Raw genomic sequence first — 19,892 nt, 5'->3', positions numbered from 1 at the left:
CCAACTGTAGTAGCGGTACTGAATACAGTAGCAGAGATATAAGAAATGGAAGTAGTATCATTAGAAAAGGGTAGGAGCAAATTATATAATAAAAAACGGAATTGTTGGAACAATACATGCAGAATGTTTTGGAGGAGGAATGAGGCTTATGAGAAATTGAAAAATTTATGTTATGTTGGACTAACAATGACTGAATAGAAGATGATAAATGACATATAGTGTTTGCGACCTAACTATGGTTTGTTTTCATTTATATAAATGAATGATTGCCTACTTCAAAGGTGATAATTCAATATAGATATTCTTGTTTCAAAATATGTTTTCAACTGAAAGTTGTCGATATGGTTTGGTTTCGTTTATATGGATGCGTGATTGCCTGTGTCATAGGTGATAATCCAATGGAGATGTTTCTTATTTTAAAAAAAGGAAAACCATTACAGAACCGACACTTGTGAGCTAAATAAGAAAGTAAAACTACCGTATACAGAATGACAGTCTTGTAAGCAATTTAACACACGTCATGCTAGGAACAAAATCTGTTAAACTTTTGTGCAACCTGCATTTTATTCTTCATCTCTACTGTAAGTTCGGTGTTTTTTTTCCTATACAGTTTATTCCCATTTCAAACACAAAATTAGTGTAACCATATTAGCTCAACTTCATAACACTAGAAATAAAAACAAATTAAAAATAATAGGGGGATAAAGACAGACAGACTTTAATTATTGCTTTTATAATTTTATAACACTGAAAGATTTCTATGCCAGTTGCCCTTACCTAACACAGACAAAGTCCACAACCGTTGACAGTGGCTGGAGTACCTGGCACACCTATGCGCATGGCAATTTGACGGAACAAAGAGTTGACCAAAGGTTATGTGCACGACAGGTCGGGAGTAATCCACGCAGGATTTAAAATCCAGGGATTATAGGTGGGCTGCGTGGGGAATAGTTTAACTAATACTCCCTTTGCTATCCAGCCAACAGTCACAGGTACAATTTACTCCTGTCTGTATTTATTTTACTGAACCGCTACCAGGCTACCATTGTTAACTCTTGTGTAGGCTGTACCATACCTCGTAGTGTTACGAAATAGAATATATCAGTTGAACCAGCTACAGTGATGATATTTTATAATCTAACATTACTTGGTAAATAGATGGATTTTACAAAAGTAATATTACATTAAGATTCAGTGCATGTTAAAAAATACTTTGATCCTAAGCTGCATGCGAAGTTAGGTGTGTTGTGGTTACTGTAGCTTGCAGTTACCAGTAAGTACTATCCACCCTTCTCATTCTGGCTGAGGAAAAGGAACTCGTCGCAGTGTCATATATCCGATTAATGATGCCGTGCCAGGCTGCCTTTAAATGATTGAGGGGTGGCATTGACGATCTCTTCGAAAGGCAGCAGTACTTGTTTCATTGCGTACACTTACAAAGATTGTAGTAGATGACCCTAAAGCCTTGACTTTCATCCTGTTATGATGGCCTGCAATGTTGTAATCCAGCAATAGAAGGGGACATACTGTGGTGTTTTGCTGTTAATTGTGACTTTTTTTAAATTTTAGCATATACATCCACTTATGTGCCTAAGTTACATTTGCTTTAAGGTGTTTGCAAGGAGAAGTCGGCACTGTGCCTTTCTTTCATCCTTCTTTGTCACCAGCACCTGCTTAATATAACAACAATTTGGAATCAAGATCAGAGAATGAACATGCTTTTCTGTGAATGCCCTGAAACAGTCAGGTGATATTTTCTGACCCGCTAAAATATATGAGACATGCAAAATCATAGTGTGCTCTTAACTACTTTAAGCAATACTGCATTCATTGATGTACAGTGTTAAGGCAAGGGTTAATAATTGCTTCTGGAAGTGGCAGGTGCAGTGAATCTAGCAGCAGTTACGTCCAGTTTGCTTTAGTTCTGATATTCATTTAAGTGTGAGATGTTTCTTTAAATTCTGTGAGCTTCCTGAAATTGTCATTCATCAGCTAAACATTCCAGCTCTTGACTTTAAACAATTGCCTGTGTGCATTATAAATCAGTAACAACAGAAGTGGTCTGAGATTGACAGGATGATTCAGTCTTTATGGAATCTAGGATGACCTTTTACACAGTTTAATACTGAAAGCTACTGGAATAGGGTCTGATGCAGTAAGGCAAATCACAAAGCATTATGAATGTAGGCTGAATACATTAAGAGTTTATGTTGACATCAATGCTGTTTTCCATGTTTGTGATAGATATCACCAGTGAGAATAAGATTATGAGTAATTTATTCAGAGATAGCATAAGATTGGAAACTGTCAAGTACTGAAGGGGAGTCAGAGAATGGATCTAGTGGGACTGATGGAGTGGGCAGAAAACTAACAGCTAAAAGGCTTCTTTGCCGAGACGTCAAATTCAAAGATTTTACAATAAAGACGTTTTGGATCCACTGGCCGGTTGTATTTTTATTGTTTTTTTGTTGGTGTTGGTGGTGGTGGTGGTGGTTTTCATAGAAAACTAACAGCTAACTTACAGTGTGGTTAAGTGCGAAGGGAAATTCACCAAGTGTGACCATGCACTTCTATGGCAGTACCTACTTCTGAGTAACATTACAGTAGGGGAACATAAAGGTGCAACTCCTACAAGGGAGTGGGGGGTGGACTTTACCTCCATGTAGAACTTGTATTTCATCTTTTTTTTTTTTTTTTCATTTCATGCACCTTAGACGATGACATAATTTATTTCCAATGGAGTGGCCTGCATCCCGTTTGTCTTCATGATCTGATCTTTATTTAAAAAATGTTTGCGGTTATGTTACTACTGATCCTAAGGAAAACATACAGTATAGTTCTGAAGGTAGTGATAACCACAGAGGAGTAAAAAGACCTATAGATCTTTTTTATACCCAAAACGAATCATCAGAATTCAAGTAACAGTGCATCACTAAGGGTTAGCAGACTGCAAGGATGTATGGCTCAAGGCATGGAATCCAGGCCTGCTAACGTTATAATTCTGCTGTGCAGGACATTGGCAGGTCCATAGCTGGAATGCAGTGAAAAATTACAGAGACACTTTGAGGAAAGCACATTAAGTTTTTGTAAAAAAAATTAGAAACGGTTATTAAAATTATGAGTGAATGATCAACTTTCATATAAAGAGATGCTACAGAGACTGAGAATTTTAACTTTGGAAGAATTGCAGTATATTTACACAGTCTAGTGAGGGAATAAATGACAGGACTAGGGATTAGGAGGAAAGATGAGTAGGAGAGAACAAAGGTGGTATATACAGTGGATATAAAAAGTGTACACACCCATGATAAAATGCCATGTTTTTGTGATATAAAAAAATGAGACCACAATAAACCATTTCACAACTTTTCCCACCTTTAATGTGACCTATAATGTATACAATTCAATTGAAAAACAAAAATTTGTTAGGGGAAAAAAATATAAAAATAAAAAATGTACAATACGCTGGTTGCATGTGTGCACACCCTTAAACTAATACTTTGTTGAAGCACCTTTTGATTTAATTACAGGATTCAGTCTTTTTGGGTAGGAGTCTATCAGCATGGTACATCTTGACTTGGCAGTATTTGCCCACTCTTCCATGCAAAAGTGCTCCAAATCTCACACATTGTGAGGGCATCTCATGTGCACAGCTCTCTTCAGGTCACCCACAGATTTTTATTGGATTTAGGTCTGGACTCTGGCTGGGCCATTCCAAAACTTTAATTTTCTTCTGGTGAAGCCATTCTTTTGTTGATTTGGATGTATGCTTGGGGGTCATTGTCGTCTTGAAAGGTGAAATTCCTCTTCATCTTCAGCTGTCTAGCAGACGCCTGAAGGTTTTGGACCAAAAGTGACTGGTATTTGGAACTGTTCATAATTCCCTCCTCCTTGAATAAAGCCCCACTTCCTGCTGAAGAAAAGCACCCCCAAAGCATGGTACTGCCACCGCCATGCTTCACCATGGGGACAGTGTTCTTTTGGTGATTTAAAGTGTTGTTTTTGTGCCAAATGTACCTTTTGGAATTGTGGCCAGAAAGTTCAGTCTTGGTCTCATCAGACAGTAACACATTTTCCCACATGCTTTTGGGAGACTCAATGTATTGTTTTGCAAATTTTATCTGAGCTTCGATGTTTTTCTGTGTAAGAAAAGGCTTCTGCCTTGCAACCCCATAGCCCAGACATATGGAGAATAGCCATATGGAGAAGAGCCAGTGTATTCCAGCTTGCGTCATACAAATCACATTTCTTCCTATAATACCGAATAGTGAACAGGCAACACCAGGATCAGATGTTCTCATGCATAGGCACCCCCCATACCCAGTAATTACAACTACTTTGCTGTCTTTTAATTGTCTGACTGTAATAAAAATTGAAATATGTAAAATAAAGGCCACAATAATGCATGTTACATCCATTACACACAATGAATGTACAAATGCACAGTTGCTGGTCTTGTATCTGTCAATCATCCTCCATAATGTGGAACACTGCTCCTCACAATATGGAACATGTGGGCAAAATGTGGAACATTCACTTAGCAACCTCATGTGGAATGCTCCCATCATGGTTAATACCTGTTTCTTTATACTAACATATATTTTTTTACATCCACAAACCACTAAGATGCCAAATGTTATGAAAAACATAAAATGCCAGGAACTCTGCTTCTTGAAATAAAAGAAGTAAAATGTATTCAGCGACTGCAGAAATCATATCGCAGCATCAATGTAGCAAATCCAGTTATAAAAACCAACAAACTGGATTAGCAGTTGGTGAATAAACAGTGACAGATATCTTGTAGCAACCCAAAATTCAATATAGCTCCACAGTATAACCTCGTAGCGCCTCGGCCAACTAGCCTTTACAGAGTAATTCATTAAACTAGAGTCAACATTTATATACAGAAGAAATTATTCAATTACTTAATTAATTATTTCAGTCAGTAAAAACTCCATTTTACTATCAAAAGTAAACAGCACAAATTAAAAACAATAATACATGAGCATTATATAAAGCTCTTCCAATTACATTCCCTATTTAAACCAATGGGTTGTAAAGTGTTATATTTTAAAATGAAAATAGATTCTTTCTCAAAATATATTTTATCCTATTTTCACTTGCATAATTAGAGATAATTTGTTCCAACACCATAACTTTAAAATTTAAAGGAACCCCTCTATGTTCAACAAAACTATGTTCTCCCAAAGGACTAACCATTTTATTATTTTTTATATCTCTTATGTGTACCTTAACTCGTTCAGCTAAACTTCTTTTCGTTTCTCCCACATAACATTTATTACATTCACATCTAATGGCATAGATAACACCTACGCTTTTACATGTGTAACTACCTTTTATCTGAAATTTTTTTCCATTTATTTCTTCAAAAGTTTTAGTTATATATTGGCAAATTGAGTATTTACCACATGGTTTAGTACCTATATCCAAACTTAGATTTTTTGTTATTACTTCATTTGGTCTCTTATAGGTACTATGTACCAAGAATTTTTTAAATTCCTACCTATTTTATAAGAAAATTTAAGTTGTAAATTTTTCAAAGAAGAAATATCTCTTTTTATTATATCCCAAAAGCCAACTAACGTCTTCTGCAACGCATTTGAAAAAATTGTATATTTCGATACAAAAATCAAAAATTGTTCCAAATCCCATTCTCTTTCATTATTGGTCCTTATTACATTTCTATGTCTGGTGTTGCATCTAATTGCTTTCTGCCCAAAAACCTTATTATAGCTCTCTAGAATCAACTGTTATGAGTAGCCCCTTTTAATGAACATATCACTAACTTGAATGGCATCTATTTTAGCCTCTTCTATGTCTGTGAACAACCTCTTAGTTCTTAAAATTTCATCATACGTAAGTGATTGTACTGTATGTACCGGATGGCAACTATTAGCATAAAACATATGGCTGATCAAATTTTCTATATATTCTAGTCATGATGTTACCTTTACTTCTCCCTTCCAGTGTAAGATCTAAATAATTAACTCTATTTCCTTCTTGCAAGCCATCATATTTAATCAAGAACCTACTATTATTTAAATAATCAATAAAGTTAGTTACTTCATTTCTTCCACCCTTATAAATAAATATCAAATTATCTATACATCTAAAGTAGTTTATAACAAACTGATTATAAAATGAGCCTCTATAAATGTGACTATACTCAACCAACCCCATAAATAGGTTGGCATACATAGGGGTGAACACCGCCCCCATTGCAGTACTTTGTAACTGTTGATACAGTTTGCCATGGAATTCAAAAATATTATTGACCAAGCAGAAATTAACTGATTCTTTTATATATTCTGTTTGGGGAGAATCACCCATGAAATAGCTAAGAACCTCCATACCAAAATGATGTTGTATACTGGTATATAAACTTGAAACATCCATCACCAGAAAATACATATCAGGTGACCAGGTAATTTGTGATAATTTGTTAAGCAGATCCACAGAGTCCCTAATATATGCCAGTAATTTAACTACATATCTGGCCAAACATCCATGTAGAAAGCGGCCTATTTGATGTGTAAAATATCCTGTAGCTGATACAATTGGTCATCCAGGTGGATGAACTTGGCTTTTATATATCTTAGGAACACAACAGAATCTGGCAATTGCACTGTCTTTACTACTAAACTTGTCACCTACATCTGTTTTTGTAAAATAATTTAAACGGAGCCCTTTTTGCATCAAACATTCATATTTGCCTGCACATATCTTGTTTCTTGCACTTGACAATATACTTCAGTGTTATTAAGATGTTCCATACACATTTTATTGTAGTCATGATTCTTCATGACCACTAACTTTCCTCATTTGTCAGAGGGCTTAAACACTAAATTATGTTCCTCACTCAATTGTTTTAAACTGTTCCATTCCTGTTTGGTCATATTATACATGATAGCTTTCTGATTGAATTCAAATAACTCCTTTTCTAAAGTCACATTAACTGCTGTATTGAAGCGCAAAATATTTTCATTCTTCATGGGTGGCATAAAATGACTGTTTACCCTGATATTAGAAGTATCTAATCTACTATAGGCATTCGTATCCATATCAGAGTTACAGGAATAAAAACTGTCATTAGATACTGAATCACTATCCTCACTTAATACTACATTTTCAACATTCCTAGATTTAAAAAAAATATTCCTTTATATGCATTTTTCTGACAAGTTTAAAAATTTCACTTTTTAATTCATACAACCTAGGAATGACTGTGGGGATAAATTTTAACTTCATATTTAACACGGCCATTTGGTTATCATTAAACACATATCCTGAAATATTAACCACATAGGGGTCTGAACCGTACCTTACTAATATGTCCACTTTCCTCGTTTACTGTATGGTCCATGGTTCTGTTCCCTGTTACCTCCATATCCAAACCATGTTCTTTTCTTGGTTCCCGTGTTACTGACTGGCCCACGAAAAGCTCTTTGAAAAGATCCACCTTGTTGAGCTGCTGGCAAACCAGGAAACTCTTCTTCTTCTTCTTCTTCTCACTCTTCCGCTGAAGATGCCGCACTTTCCGCCGATGTATAAAGGGTAGAACGCTAGTCTAGCCCTTCCTGCCCTTTTTGAAAATTAACCTGTTGACGTTTGGGTTTGTGATTGGAGGAAAGCAAAAAGTCTCTCTGAAGCTTAAATTGTTTACAGTTAAGCAGTTCGTTTTCATAAGAGACTAATCTGTTATTAATGTCATTTAAGAAATTCTCAAGTGAAGCATTTGAAGTGTGTTTCACCATCTCAGCACATAACTTTTTAGTCTCTGTTTTCAACATATTTCGTTTTATCATATCTCTTTCTATAAGGATAGCTACCCACTCACTACTACACCTGTGAGCTGCCGCTATCCAACGCTCATGAAATATGCGTTCTTGTTCATCACTTAAAGTGAAAGGAGTAGATGAACTTTTAACAGTTCGCAATCCTGTAGGAGTAATATCCAGTTCTTGATACCGTTGCAAACTGTGTATATTGTAAAAAACAGATATTTCTTTATATACCAATTTTTCTATTTGTGCACATAGTTCTTGTACCGCTGGTTGGTTAGACACTTCTGTCATTTTCCCAATTGCGGCAAACAAATTAACATTCTGGTCTGATCTATTTTTATCCCATTTCTTCAGCACACTTGATTGCAATTCACCAATTTGGCTACCTGAAGTATTAGCCTTTCCTTGTTCAACACCAATATTATTAATAGTTGTTAGACTTCTATTTTCACCTTCACGGCATGAAAGATCCATCCCCACTTCTTGGAAAACGCGGGGTAAAGAAGCAAATGAGTCACTGGCCATCATAAATCCACGAACCACTAAGATGCCAAATGTTATGATAACCACAAAATGCCAGGAACTCCGCTTCTTGAAATAAAAGAAGCAAAATTTATTCAGCGACTGCAGAAATCATATAGCAGCATCAGTGTAGCAAATCCACAGTTATAAAAACCAACAAACTGGATTAGCAGTTGGTGAATAAACAGTGACAGATATCTTGTAGCAACACAAAATTCAATATAGCTTCAGAGTATAACCTCGTAGCCCCTCGGCCAACTAGCCTTTACAGAGTAATTCATTAAACTGGAGTCAACATTTATATACAGAAACAATTATTCAATTACTTAATTAATTATTTCAGTCAGTAAAAACTCCATTTTACTATCAAAAGTAAACAGCACAAATTAAAAACAATAATACATGAGCATTATATAAAGCTCTTCTTTTTTGTGGTTTTCATATATATTTTTTTTGCTGTATTAATATGATTCGTTATTACCTACCAAAGATATTTGCTAAAAAGGTTATTGATAGTGAATATGTGACAGATATACCTCTTGATTTCTTAGCTCAAGAATCAGAGAAAAAGCTAACAAAAGTAATAGGGACAAAGGCCCAAAGTCATGGACACATTTTAAATATTTCTGTTATGTATGTAGAAAGCTGGTGGAATAACAGGTTTTAGATTGGCTTGCACTATGAAGTTTAAAACTCAAATGTCTGTCAGTTTACTTCACCAGGGAGACATAAACGTTACAAGGAGCAGACCAAAATATGAGACAAAATCAGGGGTGTTCTTCCAAATCAGTTTAAGATGAGGGCTGTGGTGAGAGAGTCTTTTAAGTGTGGAGGAGCAGGAATGAGGAATGTTCCTCAAAATGAGGTGCACTTGAGACATATGACTGACCCAGTGCTTGGAAGACGGGCAGTGCAGCTGCTTTTCTTTGAATACATGTGCCACATGTTATTTAGTTATTTTCTTAAAATGAAGGAATACCACATTTCCTTAGTTAAAAAGTAATAAATAACAGAAAAGCAGCCGTATAAGAATGGCATGCTAAGCAGCTGTCTAGGTTGTCAATGCATAAGGCTGGCCATGCCTGCAGTCAGTTTCTATTATCTCTGTCAGTTTCCATTTTAACTAGACGTTTCATGCTGCCCACACAATGAACTGTCTCAGATATCCTATGACAAATTGTAGCATAATCCTAGCCTTACCTTAATAAAAACCTTTCTGTAAAGTTGCCCAGTTCAGATGAATTTGAGGGTAGTGTTATGGAGGTGGTTAGTGTGAAGATCGGGAGAGGAAATAGTTTTCCTTCCTCGACCTTTTGTACTTTCAATATTTAGGCTGTTTGGTCTTCTCTGTGTTTGAACTTCTTAATGTCATTTTTTAAAACACAACATTAAGAATGTTCCATTATTTAGAGGACAACCATATATGTCTGTATATGCATGTGTGTGCATATATAGGGGTACTTTTTTGTCAAACACAGATAACGACAAATTGCATGAGTGTGTTTTCTGATCAGAAGCATTTTTTGTCGAGTGCAGGGGTTTCCAAATGGAGAAACATCAACTGTTTGGTTATGTGTGGGAGATATGCTTTGGGTTACGGTAAGTGGCTATGTATACTAATGCTGAAACTTTTGAATATACGGAAAGTTTTGTCATTAGCGGTGGGAGTGTGTATGAGAGTGTTAGCAGGTTAGCATTAAAGTAAGGACTAGGTGAGGGGATAGTTTTAGTGTTGTGTGTGTGTTTTTAGTGTGTGGGAAGTGTGTTCACAATCATAAGTGTCTTGTGTAGTGGCACTTTTAGGGAAAATAGATTTCCCCATGGTTAGGGTTGAGGGCAGGGTTAGAATTAGAACATGAGTAAGGTAGGGTCAGAGGGAGGCAAAACCAGTCATCAGGATTGACCTTGAAAGTGGTTAGTATGCTATTCTTTTTGACATGTGGGGAGAAGCCTATTCCTAAAGTTAGTAATGATTTGTGTTAGGAATGTGTCTTGGCATTGACTCCTGTCTATATGCTGGTGTAAAATTAGGGTCCTTGGTGTAGGTATTTGACGGATCATTTGTTTTATGAAGGTGAAGGAGATTGACTAGTCCAAGATCTTTTATGGCATGAAAGGGTCAGCATAGGTAATCATGAAGGAGACTGTAAGAAACGGAGTACAAGGAGGGGGCAAATAGTCTACCTGGATAGCTGAGAGATGTACATACTGTGATTCTCTTGGCCAATAATCTTTAGGGAATCTTTTGGGTCTCTTCAGTTTTGCAAGATATATTGAGAGGCACATGCTGAAGAAGACATTAGATTTAGTTATAGGCTTAATAAGAGATGAGTAGAGGAGGACACTTTTTTGAACTACAGGAAATGCCTTTGGAGTTTAGCTTGGCTAAGTAGATTGATTTGCAGTCTACTGTAGAGGCATGATAGTGTGTTTTCAACCTAGGCCCCCAGGCCCGTAAGAACTGTTTCAGTTTGCAGAATAGGTGTCATTGATCTGGTGTGAGATGGGAAATTTCTGTTTCTCAAATAGAGCTACGGTACTTTTCTTAGCATTTTAGTTTGAATTGTGAATACACCAAGATTTGGTACAGTCCATCTTGCCATCTGTCTTCAGAAAACATGAAGAAGTACCGATATTAAAACAAGAATCAAAACACCAAAATGTATTGGTTCAGCAGGTTATTTTTACCATAGTCCAAGAAGTTATTTTGTTTGTGTGTGTGTGTGTGTGTGTGTGTGTGTGTGTGTGTGTGTGTGTGTGTGTGTGTGTGTGTGTGTGTGTGTGTGTGTGTGTGTGTGTGTGTGTGTGTGTGTGTGTGTATGTATGGGTCTACTACAGTTGACTGAAAACTCACTTGAATGAAAATGAAATTACTAGGACCACTTCACTGAAAGTTGACTTCACTGAAAACTCATTTCTTTGAAATTCATTTTGTTGAAAGTTATAAATGGCCTTTTCCCTACTGTAGTGCGACCCTGGAGTTAGAATATAAAGTAAGGGGGGGTGGGGGGGCACAGCCCCCCACATATTATAAGCATTTTAAACTATACACAGTGATACTTGCCAGTGCAATAAATAACTGTTTACAAAACAGAATATATAACCAAGATATGTGGGGGGCTTCCCCACCACAACCCCAAATGTGGGGCGCTGTGCCCCCCCACCCCACCTTACTTTATATACTAACTCCAGGGTCACACTACAGTGGGGAAAAGGCCATTTATAACTTTCAACAAAATGAGTTTCAGTCAAGTGAGTTTTCAGTCAAGTGAGCTTTTAGTGAAGTGGTCCTAGTAATTTCATTTTCAATCAAGTGAGTTTTCAATCAACCGTAGTAGACCCATATTTTCACACACACACACACATATATATATATATATATATCTGTATATATATATATATATATATCTGTATATATATATATATATATATATATATATATATATATATATATATGTCTGTATATGTGGATAAAAAGTGTACACACCCCTATTAAAATGCCAGGTTTGTGTGATATAAAAAAATGAGACCACAATAAATCATTTCAAAACTTTTCCCACCTTTAATGAGACCTATAACCTGCACAATTCAAATGAAAAACAAATCTGTTAGGGGAAAAATATAAAAAAAAAATGTACAATAAGCTGGTTGCATAAGTGTGCACACCCTTAAATTAATACTTTGTTGAAGCACCTTTTGATTTAATTACAGCATTCAGTTTTCTTGGGTTGGAGTCTGTCAGCATGGCAAATCTTGACTTGGCAATATTTGCCCACTCTTCCTTGTAAAAGTGCTCCAAATATGTCAGATTTCAAGGGTATCTCTTGTGTACAACCCTCTTCGGGTCACCCCACAGATTTTCTATTGGATTTCGGTCTGGGCTCTGGCTGGGCCATTCCAAAACTTTAATTTTCTTCTGGTGAAGCCATTCTTTTGTTGATTTGGATGTATGCTTGGGGTCACTGTCGTGTTGAAAGATGAAATTCGTCTTCATCTTCAGCTTTCTAGCAGGCGCCTGAAGGTTTTGGGCCAAAAGTGACTGGTATTTGGAACTGTTCATAATTCCCTCCACCTTGACTAAAGCCCCAGTTCCAGCTGAAGAAAAGGAACCCAAAAGCATGATACAGCCACCACCATGCTTCACCGTGGGGATGGTGTTCTTTTGGTGAAGCGAAGTGTTGTTTTTGCACCAAACGTACCTTTGGAATTGTGACCAGAAAGTTCAACCTAGGTCTCATCAGGCCATAACACATTTTCCCACATCCTTTTGGGAGACCTGATGTATTGTTTTGCAAATTTTAGCCGGGCCTGGTTATTTTTCTGTGTAAGAAAAGGCTTCCGTCTTGCAACCCTACCCCATAGCCTAGACATATGGAAAATACGGGAGATTGTTTTCACATGTAGTATACAATCACTACTTGCCAGAAATTCCTGCAGCTCCTTCAGTGTTGCTGTAGGTCTCTTGGCAGCCTCCCTGAGCACTTTTCATCTTGTCTTTTCATCAATTTTGGAGGAACATCCAGTCCTTTGCAACGTCACTGTTGTCCCATATTTTCTCCACTTTTTGATGACTGTCTTCACTGTGCTCCATGGTATATCCAATGCTGTGGAAATATTTTTGTACCCTTCTCCTGACTGATACCTTTCAACAATGAGATCCCTTTAATGCTTTGTAAGCTGTCTGTGAACCATGGCTTTTGCTGTAGCAGGCAACTGAGTAATTGTCAGGAAAATCCTACTAGGACAGCTGAACTTTATTTGGGGTTAATCCGAGTCTCTTTAATTGATGGCAGGTGTGTACCCAAGAAGACTGAATGCTGTAATTAAATCAAAAGGTGCTTCAACAAAATATTAGTTTAAGGGTGTGCACACTTATGCATCCAGCTTATTGTACATTTATTACTTTTTATATTTTTCCCCTAACAGATTTTTTTTTCAATTGAATTGTACAGGTCATAGGTCACATTAAAGATGGGAAAAGTTTTGAAATGATTTATTGTGGTCTCAATTTTGTATATCACAAAAACCTGGCATTTTAATAGGGATGTGTACACTTTTTATATCCACTGAACATACGTGTGTGCGTGTGTGTGTGTGTGTGTGTGTGTGTGTGTGTGTGTGTGTGTGTGTGTGTGTGTGTGTGCGCGTGTGTGTGTGTGGTCCCTATCAGTTGATCATATTTCAGAAATTCTAACGGAAGTCCCAAAGAGACCGGATGACCGAGTGTTTGCGCAAAGGTTTTGAATGGAGATTGCTGTACTACGAAGATCAGGAAATTTGCCCTTTTCCTCACTGTAGTGCGATCTTGGAGTTTGTATATATGATATGCAGGGGTGTGCGGGGCAGGGGTGCAGGGGGCAATAATGGTGGTCACATGTCTATTAATCTTAATGGGAATACTGTCCTATTAGTATTTGACAGTATGAAACAAGGAATGATTCTGAACTGATAAATATAGTGACCTAATTTCAGTTTTCACTGCTTGTTTTCCACAGTTCTGCTCTATTAAAACTTTCAATGCACTTATTCTGGCCTTATTATAAATATGACAAAGTTGTTTGTATATTTGGCTATATTTTTATATGCCATTTTGGAATTTGTAACAACATAATCCAAACTGAACTATTTCACTTTGAATGCATCTTGTAAGATAAAAAATGTCGCATTTGATGCTCTTGTAAGTCCTAAGTAATTTTTCTAATTCATAAACTAAAGACTTACAATTGCCAAAAACATCTCCGTTGGAATTCACAGTTGAAACTTTGCTGCTTTGGACATCAAAACTGGTTCTACTGACTTCCTGGAATGGATTACTAGCATTACTGGAAAGGGCCTGTTCTAAGAAGTCAGTATCGGTATCTGAAGAGGCAACCAAGGTGGCCTCAAGATCACTATTTCTTTGATGAAAAACAATTCTCAGAACCGGCAACAGACCTCCAAGTTTCTGCAGTAAACCCTGCGTTTTAGCTGTAGTTTCCGCAAGCAGTTGGAACGTGGATAACACTTCAGGAGGCATACTATGGGTCATTAAATCCATCAAACTCTGGCTATCAAAGCTCATGTCAGATGTCAGCCTGATAATGTTCTGCTGTAGTATCACATGGAACTACAAACAAATTAAAAAAAAAAAAAAAACTCCAAAAAGAAGAACATTAATACATACATAAAAAAAATTCCTGAACTACGGTTGAACGAAAAGGCTGCACCGATATCGGTGTTTTTGTGCCAGTTTAATATTTGGACTTCTTCTTCAGAAAAATACAAAGATGACAACAATTACCAATCAATGACCATTTAAAAAGCTGAACAGCCAATCAGTCAACTCTAAAATACATGTAATTTCCTAGTTACACTATCGCAAGGCACATTTAATATTTAAATTGTCATTTAAACCAAGGAGGACATCAGCATTTAAAACAATCGCCATCCAAGTTCTTTTAATTCAAGATATGTGTTATCTTCTATAAATTTTCTCCAATAACAGAACTTTAAAAAGAAGTGCAAGTGGAATACTTTGCACTGTGTTTCGCTAAAGCATTCTTAAAATCATGATTTTTAATGGATAAATAGTGTTCCTTAATCCTGTCTGATAACTTCCTAGTCATTTTGCCAATGTAAACATTTAAATGTGCTTTACAGAAACCTAAATAGACAACACTGGAAGAATTACAGTTGTAATGATGTTGAAATTTTCCTTAGTAATTACAATATTTAGAAACAAGGCTTGTATCATGATAGATATACTTACAGGCAGCATAATTTCGACACTTAAACATACGATTCCTATTATTACTATATAAAGTAGTATTGCAAAGAGACTGGAAACTACCTTTAGACTCAAGCAGTGATTTAAAAGTTTTGGTCTTTTTATAACAAAAGCTCAGATGGTAATCCAATACATTCACTAGTTCTTTATTTTTTTATATTATACACCAATTTTTAGACAAAAAAAATCGTAATACCAGACATATTCTGAGTAATGGGAAGTGGAAACTTTAATCTCATATCTGTGATATTACAGGATTTATTATTAAAACCAAATTTAAGTATAGAGCAAAACTTGGTATACCTAGCTTCAGTAACCTCAGTGATAAACGTATGTATTAAAGATAACGGATAATTCCTTTGTAAAAAATGATAATACAAGTCCTGCTTGTCTAGCAACTTTCCAAGTTTATAATAACAATATTTAAAATGTGTCCATATTTTTGGGCCTCTGTCCCCCCATTATAATTAGGCTTTGTCCATATTTCTTGTGCTAAGAGGTTGAGAAGTATGCTTCTGGCTTGAAGGATATCAGCTTGCCTGTGGGTTCAGTGAAGCAAGTGTTTGGGTTTTTCTGTGTTTTTAGCGTCATTCTGCAGGTGGCTGCTGAGTTTCTGTACTGAAGTAACTTTAATTAAAGCTTCTGCAGAACTGCATGAAGTGCTGTGATTATGCTGTAAAATCAGGGGAAGAAAAAACTTATGCCAGTCCCTAGTATGAGACCCAGTCTGAACAGCAGGTGGTAGTACTCAACAAAAGCTTGCTAAGGACACCTAAGCCCTGTTAAGATAGTATCTCACACTTAGGACTAACAGCTGACAGTGCTGGCCAGTAAAGAACAACAGCAGAAAGGTAAATAGCTTTAAAAGCTGTTAAGTCACTTCATTCTGCCACATGTGTAAGCAAAAGTAGCTTTACAGAAGAACACATTAATATTGGTCTATCGGCTGTCTATTTGATAGTGCTAAGCACTTTACAGGTTTTCGGATATTCTGAAAGCCAGTAAAACACTCCTACACATTTTTCCTTTTTTTCTTGTAAATGGTAACGCATAGAGCAGATGAAGCTGCATGCATAACAAAGATCATAACTCCAGTTATATGTTCTTGACATGGTTGTTCAGTCACCTGTCAAGCTTCACAATCGAGGTAGATTTCTTTGCATCCATGTCTCAAACATATACTGAGACAGTTATTATTAAAGACTTTAACACAATTCTTTATATTGTCTAAATCTTTTTTGTATTAAGCTTAACTCATTGTACCAAAAATATTCAAAAGGCATCAGCCAGAGTTATCTCACTTTGGGTGGAAAATGTATTTTCTCAAGGGTAACTTCAGTTAATGCATCTTCAAATGAGAACTGCCAACTGAGAACTGTAAAACTTGCACTCACTTCCTCCAGCTTGCCCAGAATCATAAGCAAGCAATAATGCCTGACAGGGTGTGTGTTAATGTGTAATTAACACCCGCCCAGGGGTGTTACGAGGCCCAACGCCACAGGCTCTCACCAAGACAACACTGATATGTAGACTGTATTTTATATATCATGAAGAAAAGTAAGTCAAAAAATAAAAAAGAAAACTAGGTGTATAGGTCCCACGCTAAAAAAAAACAGTCCACACCTGGCATAAGGATCAGTGCCTGGATTTGAAAAAAATGCAGTATAGAATCCTCAGAACAATAAAACTTTCCTATCACATGTCTAAGCTACAACGTCAGTAATCATCCTGGTTAGAAGGAAGAAGTGCAGAAAAGAAAAGTTCGGCCAAGCAAGAGGGATTGCTTGAAGAGGGTGTTGGAGGAAGCATTTTACATCTAAAATATAACATTTAAAAAAATAAGAAGGTATTCTCTTACTCCTAAATCATTTGGTTGGCAGACATTGGAGGTTGAAATTATTAAATAATGAGGTTGAAATTATTAAATAATGAGGTTGAAATTACTAAATAATGACATACGTTTGAGCTTCAGTCTTTTATTTTCTTCAGAAAATTCATGCTAACATAAATCCTTTACTTAAGCAACTTTGTAATTTTATAAGAGCAACAATTAAAGTTAGGGTTCAATAACTCAAAATTTAAAAAAACTTTGTCATAGAACCAGTTGATGGAGACTTACTGCATATTAAATTTTCTCAGAAAGCTAAGATTGTCATGTAACTTAGATGTGCTTAGTCCTGCACATTCAAAAACCTACAGTGACAAGCTTGATGGACTAGTATGAGGTCTTCTCTAAGTCTCCAGTATGTTAAAGACAGCAGATTTAATACATTTAAGCTTTGACTTTAGGACAGTGTTTTCCATCTGTTACTTTCTTAATTATTCTTCTCTGTAATTTATCAAAGTCTTTAAATGAAGCTTTTGTTCTCAGGTACCAGAAAAAGACGCCCATACACTAACTCTAATCTTATGACATTCATAAAAAATGGAGAAAGTACTTTGTTTACTCTTTGATCTAATAAACCTTCTGTTGTACCCTAGCATTTAGCATAGTCAGTTTTGTAAGCTGTCCAAGTGGATAATGACATTAAGATTTTTGTCAACCCAAGCCTTTAAATACAGTAACCCTGCTGAATGTCTGATGTTCAAAGAGACAGATACTATCTAATCTAGCTTTTGATTACCAAAATTCAAGAATTTGACCTTAATCTTTATTAACATGTCATTATTTCTGGCCCATGTGAATAGGTCACGTGGTACTTTCTAATGTTTAATAATATCTGTGCAACTAATGATCTCTCCTAGTTTAATGTCATCAGAATGCATGTTATAAAAAATAATTCTTTAATAATCAGATCTGTTAAAAGATATGGCTCCAATACTGAGTCTTGAAGTACGCCTCGAGTCAGATCATGTTAAAAGCAATGAAGACAATATCATTTTTAAATGAAGAGTTGATATGTTATATGAGAAAGATAAATGTAATTAACTGACTCGATGGGCTGATATGGACAAATGTCCCTTGCCCACTGGATGGTGATCATGATGATGATGATTATGTGAGAGTATACCTAGTATTATTGTCAGGCCAGCAGAGAGTAAGTTATCATCTAAACTGTAAACATTAATGTAACTGCATTTCCAGGACTATGTCTTGTTGCTTTAGAGTGTACATTTAGAGTTTCTGTCTTCATTTGTAATATTTTATTTGTTACAGAAAAGCACAAATGAGTTGTGCACTTATATTTGCTGGAGTGCTGCTTGTGGTAATTCCTTATTTCCTGGCAGTGCTTGCTCAGTGGTTACATGGATGGCCCAACAAACCTGGATTTGAGAAATATCTGGAAGCTGTAAAACCAAGGTATGTAACATTGTTGAACTGACTGTGTGTTTGTCTCTTTGGATGTTTCCTCCTTGTAAGGACACATTAGAGACAGTAAGAAATGTTCAGACAGAAAGGAAGATGGAAGCAGATATATATTGTTCTAAAATAATAATTTAAAAGATTACAGTAGTGAATAATTGTTAGAATTATCTGCCATAAACATTACTTATATCTTATAATTAACAGTTTTCATTGCTTTTCCAAATCTGGTACAGATGCTTACAAATGAATGGTTCATATTGTATTCAGAAAAAAAAAAACAATGGGAGAATTCAGCAAATGACCTTAGGTGTTTAGTGGTCAATATTATATAACCGAAGTTTTATAACTTCGAACACCATATGATCGACACCATATGGTTGAAGTTATAAAACTTTGAATATGTATAAAAAAATATAAAAAAAAAAAAGTTACCTGACACTTTAAAACAGGAGGGCAAGCCCCCGTGCACCCCCCTACATCATATGGTATTCAAAGTTGTTAAACTTCAATTATATAATATAGATCCAGTGTAGTATTATAAAGATGAATCAGTCATTCCCTTCTTAGAAATATAGAAGCATGTGAATGTATCACAATGGCAGATATCTTTTAAATGGGCTATTTAAATGTTGATTTACAAATCTGAGTTATACTATTTGTGGAGTATAAATGGAATACCCAGAAGATAAGAGCTGGGGAGCAAGGGCCATCTCTGTCTGTCTTCTTTACTGTGAAGTATAAATCCAATGAACCAGGAATCCAGGACACCAAATAGAAGATGTAAAACAACCATCCGTTTATTGTAACCAAAGTTCTGACAGTTTAAGCGCTTTCATCTCATGATAGAGACTTCTTCAGAAACAATTAACTTTGTTTAATTATGCTTTATATAGCCCTCCAATTAAAAAGAACCACATTAATTAAGAACCACAAGAATACCAACTCTCTGTATAAACACAGTACATCTTGTTTGGAATTCAAGAAATTTGTTTTTGGCATTTTGGACACTGTCACAATGGATGCCAGGGGTGGGGAAAGAGAGTCAATGGCAGTACAGGTTAGCTTCCATGTTTCCTCCAGGATTAAACGAAACAGTGTCTTTAACACCATTACTTATAGAGAGGGCCAATAATATTTGAAGTACAAATTTTATGTTTTTAACATATATATATATACACAAGTTAACCATATTTCATTCTGTATTAAGAGTTTTTAGAATTACAATGAATTACATTTTAAAATTATAAGTATAGTTATATTCATTATTTTTTAAATATTCAATAATAATAAATAGTATCAACTATGTATTTTTGTAAGTTTTTATGGTATATATTTATATACACTATTTATTAACTTTATACTTTTGTGCCAGTATTTACTTATTTATAGAATCAAACATCTTTATGTCCATTTTTACATCAAATACAATAAGTTTTTTGTATCAAATATATTTACTATGGTTGGTTATTGATTTTAGGTTGATGTTTGTTTA

The 19,892-nt window shown here is 35.7% G+C and overlaps 1 protein-coding gene across 1 annotated transcript in view; it reads left to right on the top strand.

Annotated features, from left to right (window-relative positions):
• The first annotated feature begins 867 nt into the window (after positions 1-867).
• LOC122791820 (probable isoprenylcysteine alpha-carbonyl methylesterase ICMEL2) overlaps positions 868-19,892 on the top strand; it is a 437,113-nt gene continuing 418,088 nt past the window's right edge. Inside the window, exons 1-2 of the mRNA XM_044059777.1 lie at positions 868-992; positions 18,251-18,394. Of these exons, the coding sequence (XP_043915712.1) occupies positions 18,261-18,394 (134 nt within the window). The 5' untranslated portion in view covers positions 868-992; positions 18,251-18,260. The remainder of the gene's footprint in view (positions 993-18,250; positions 18,395-19,892) is intronic.

This window comes from Protopterus annectens, chromosome 17.part0, assembly GCF_019279795.1.
Source record: "Protopterus annectens isolate FY-2018-M chromosome 17.part0, PAN1.0, whole genome shotgun sequence".
NCBI classification, from domain to species: Eukaryota; Metazoa; Chordata; order Ceratodontiformes; family Protopteridae; genus Protopterus; species Protopterus annectens.
This window is presented reverse-complemented; position numbering and strand designations above follow the sequence as displayed.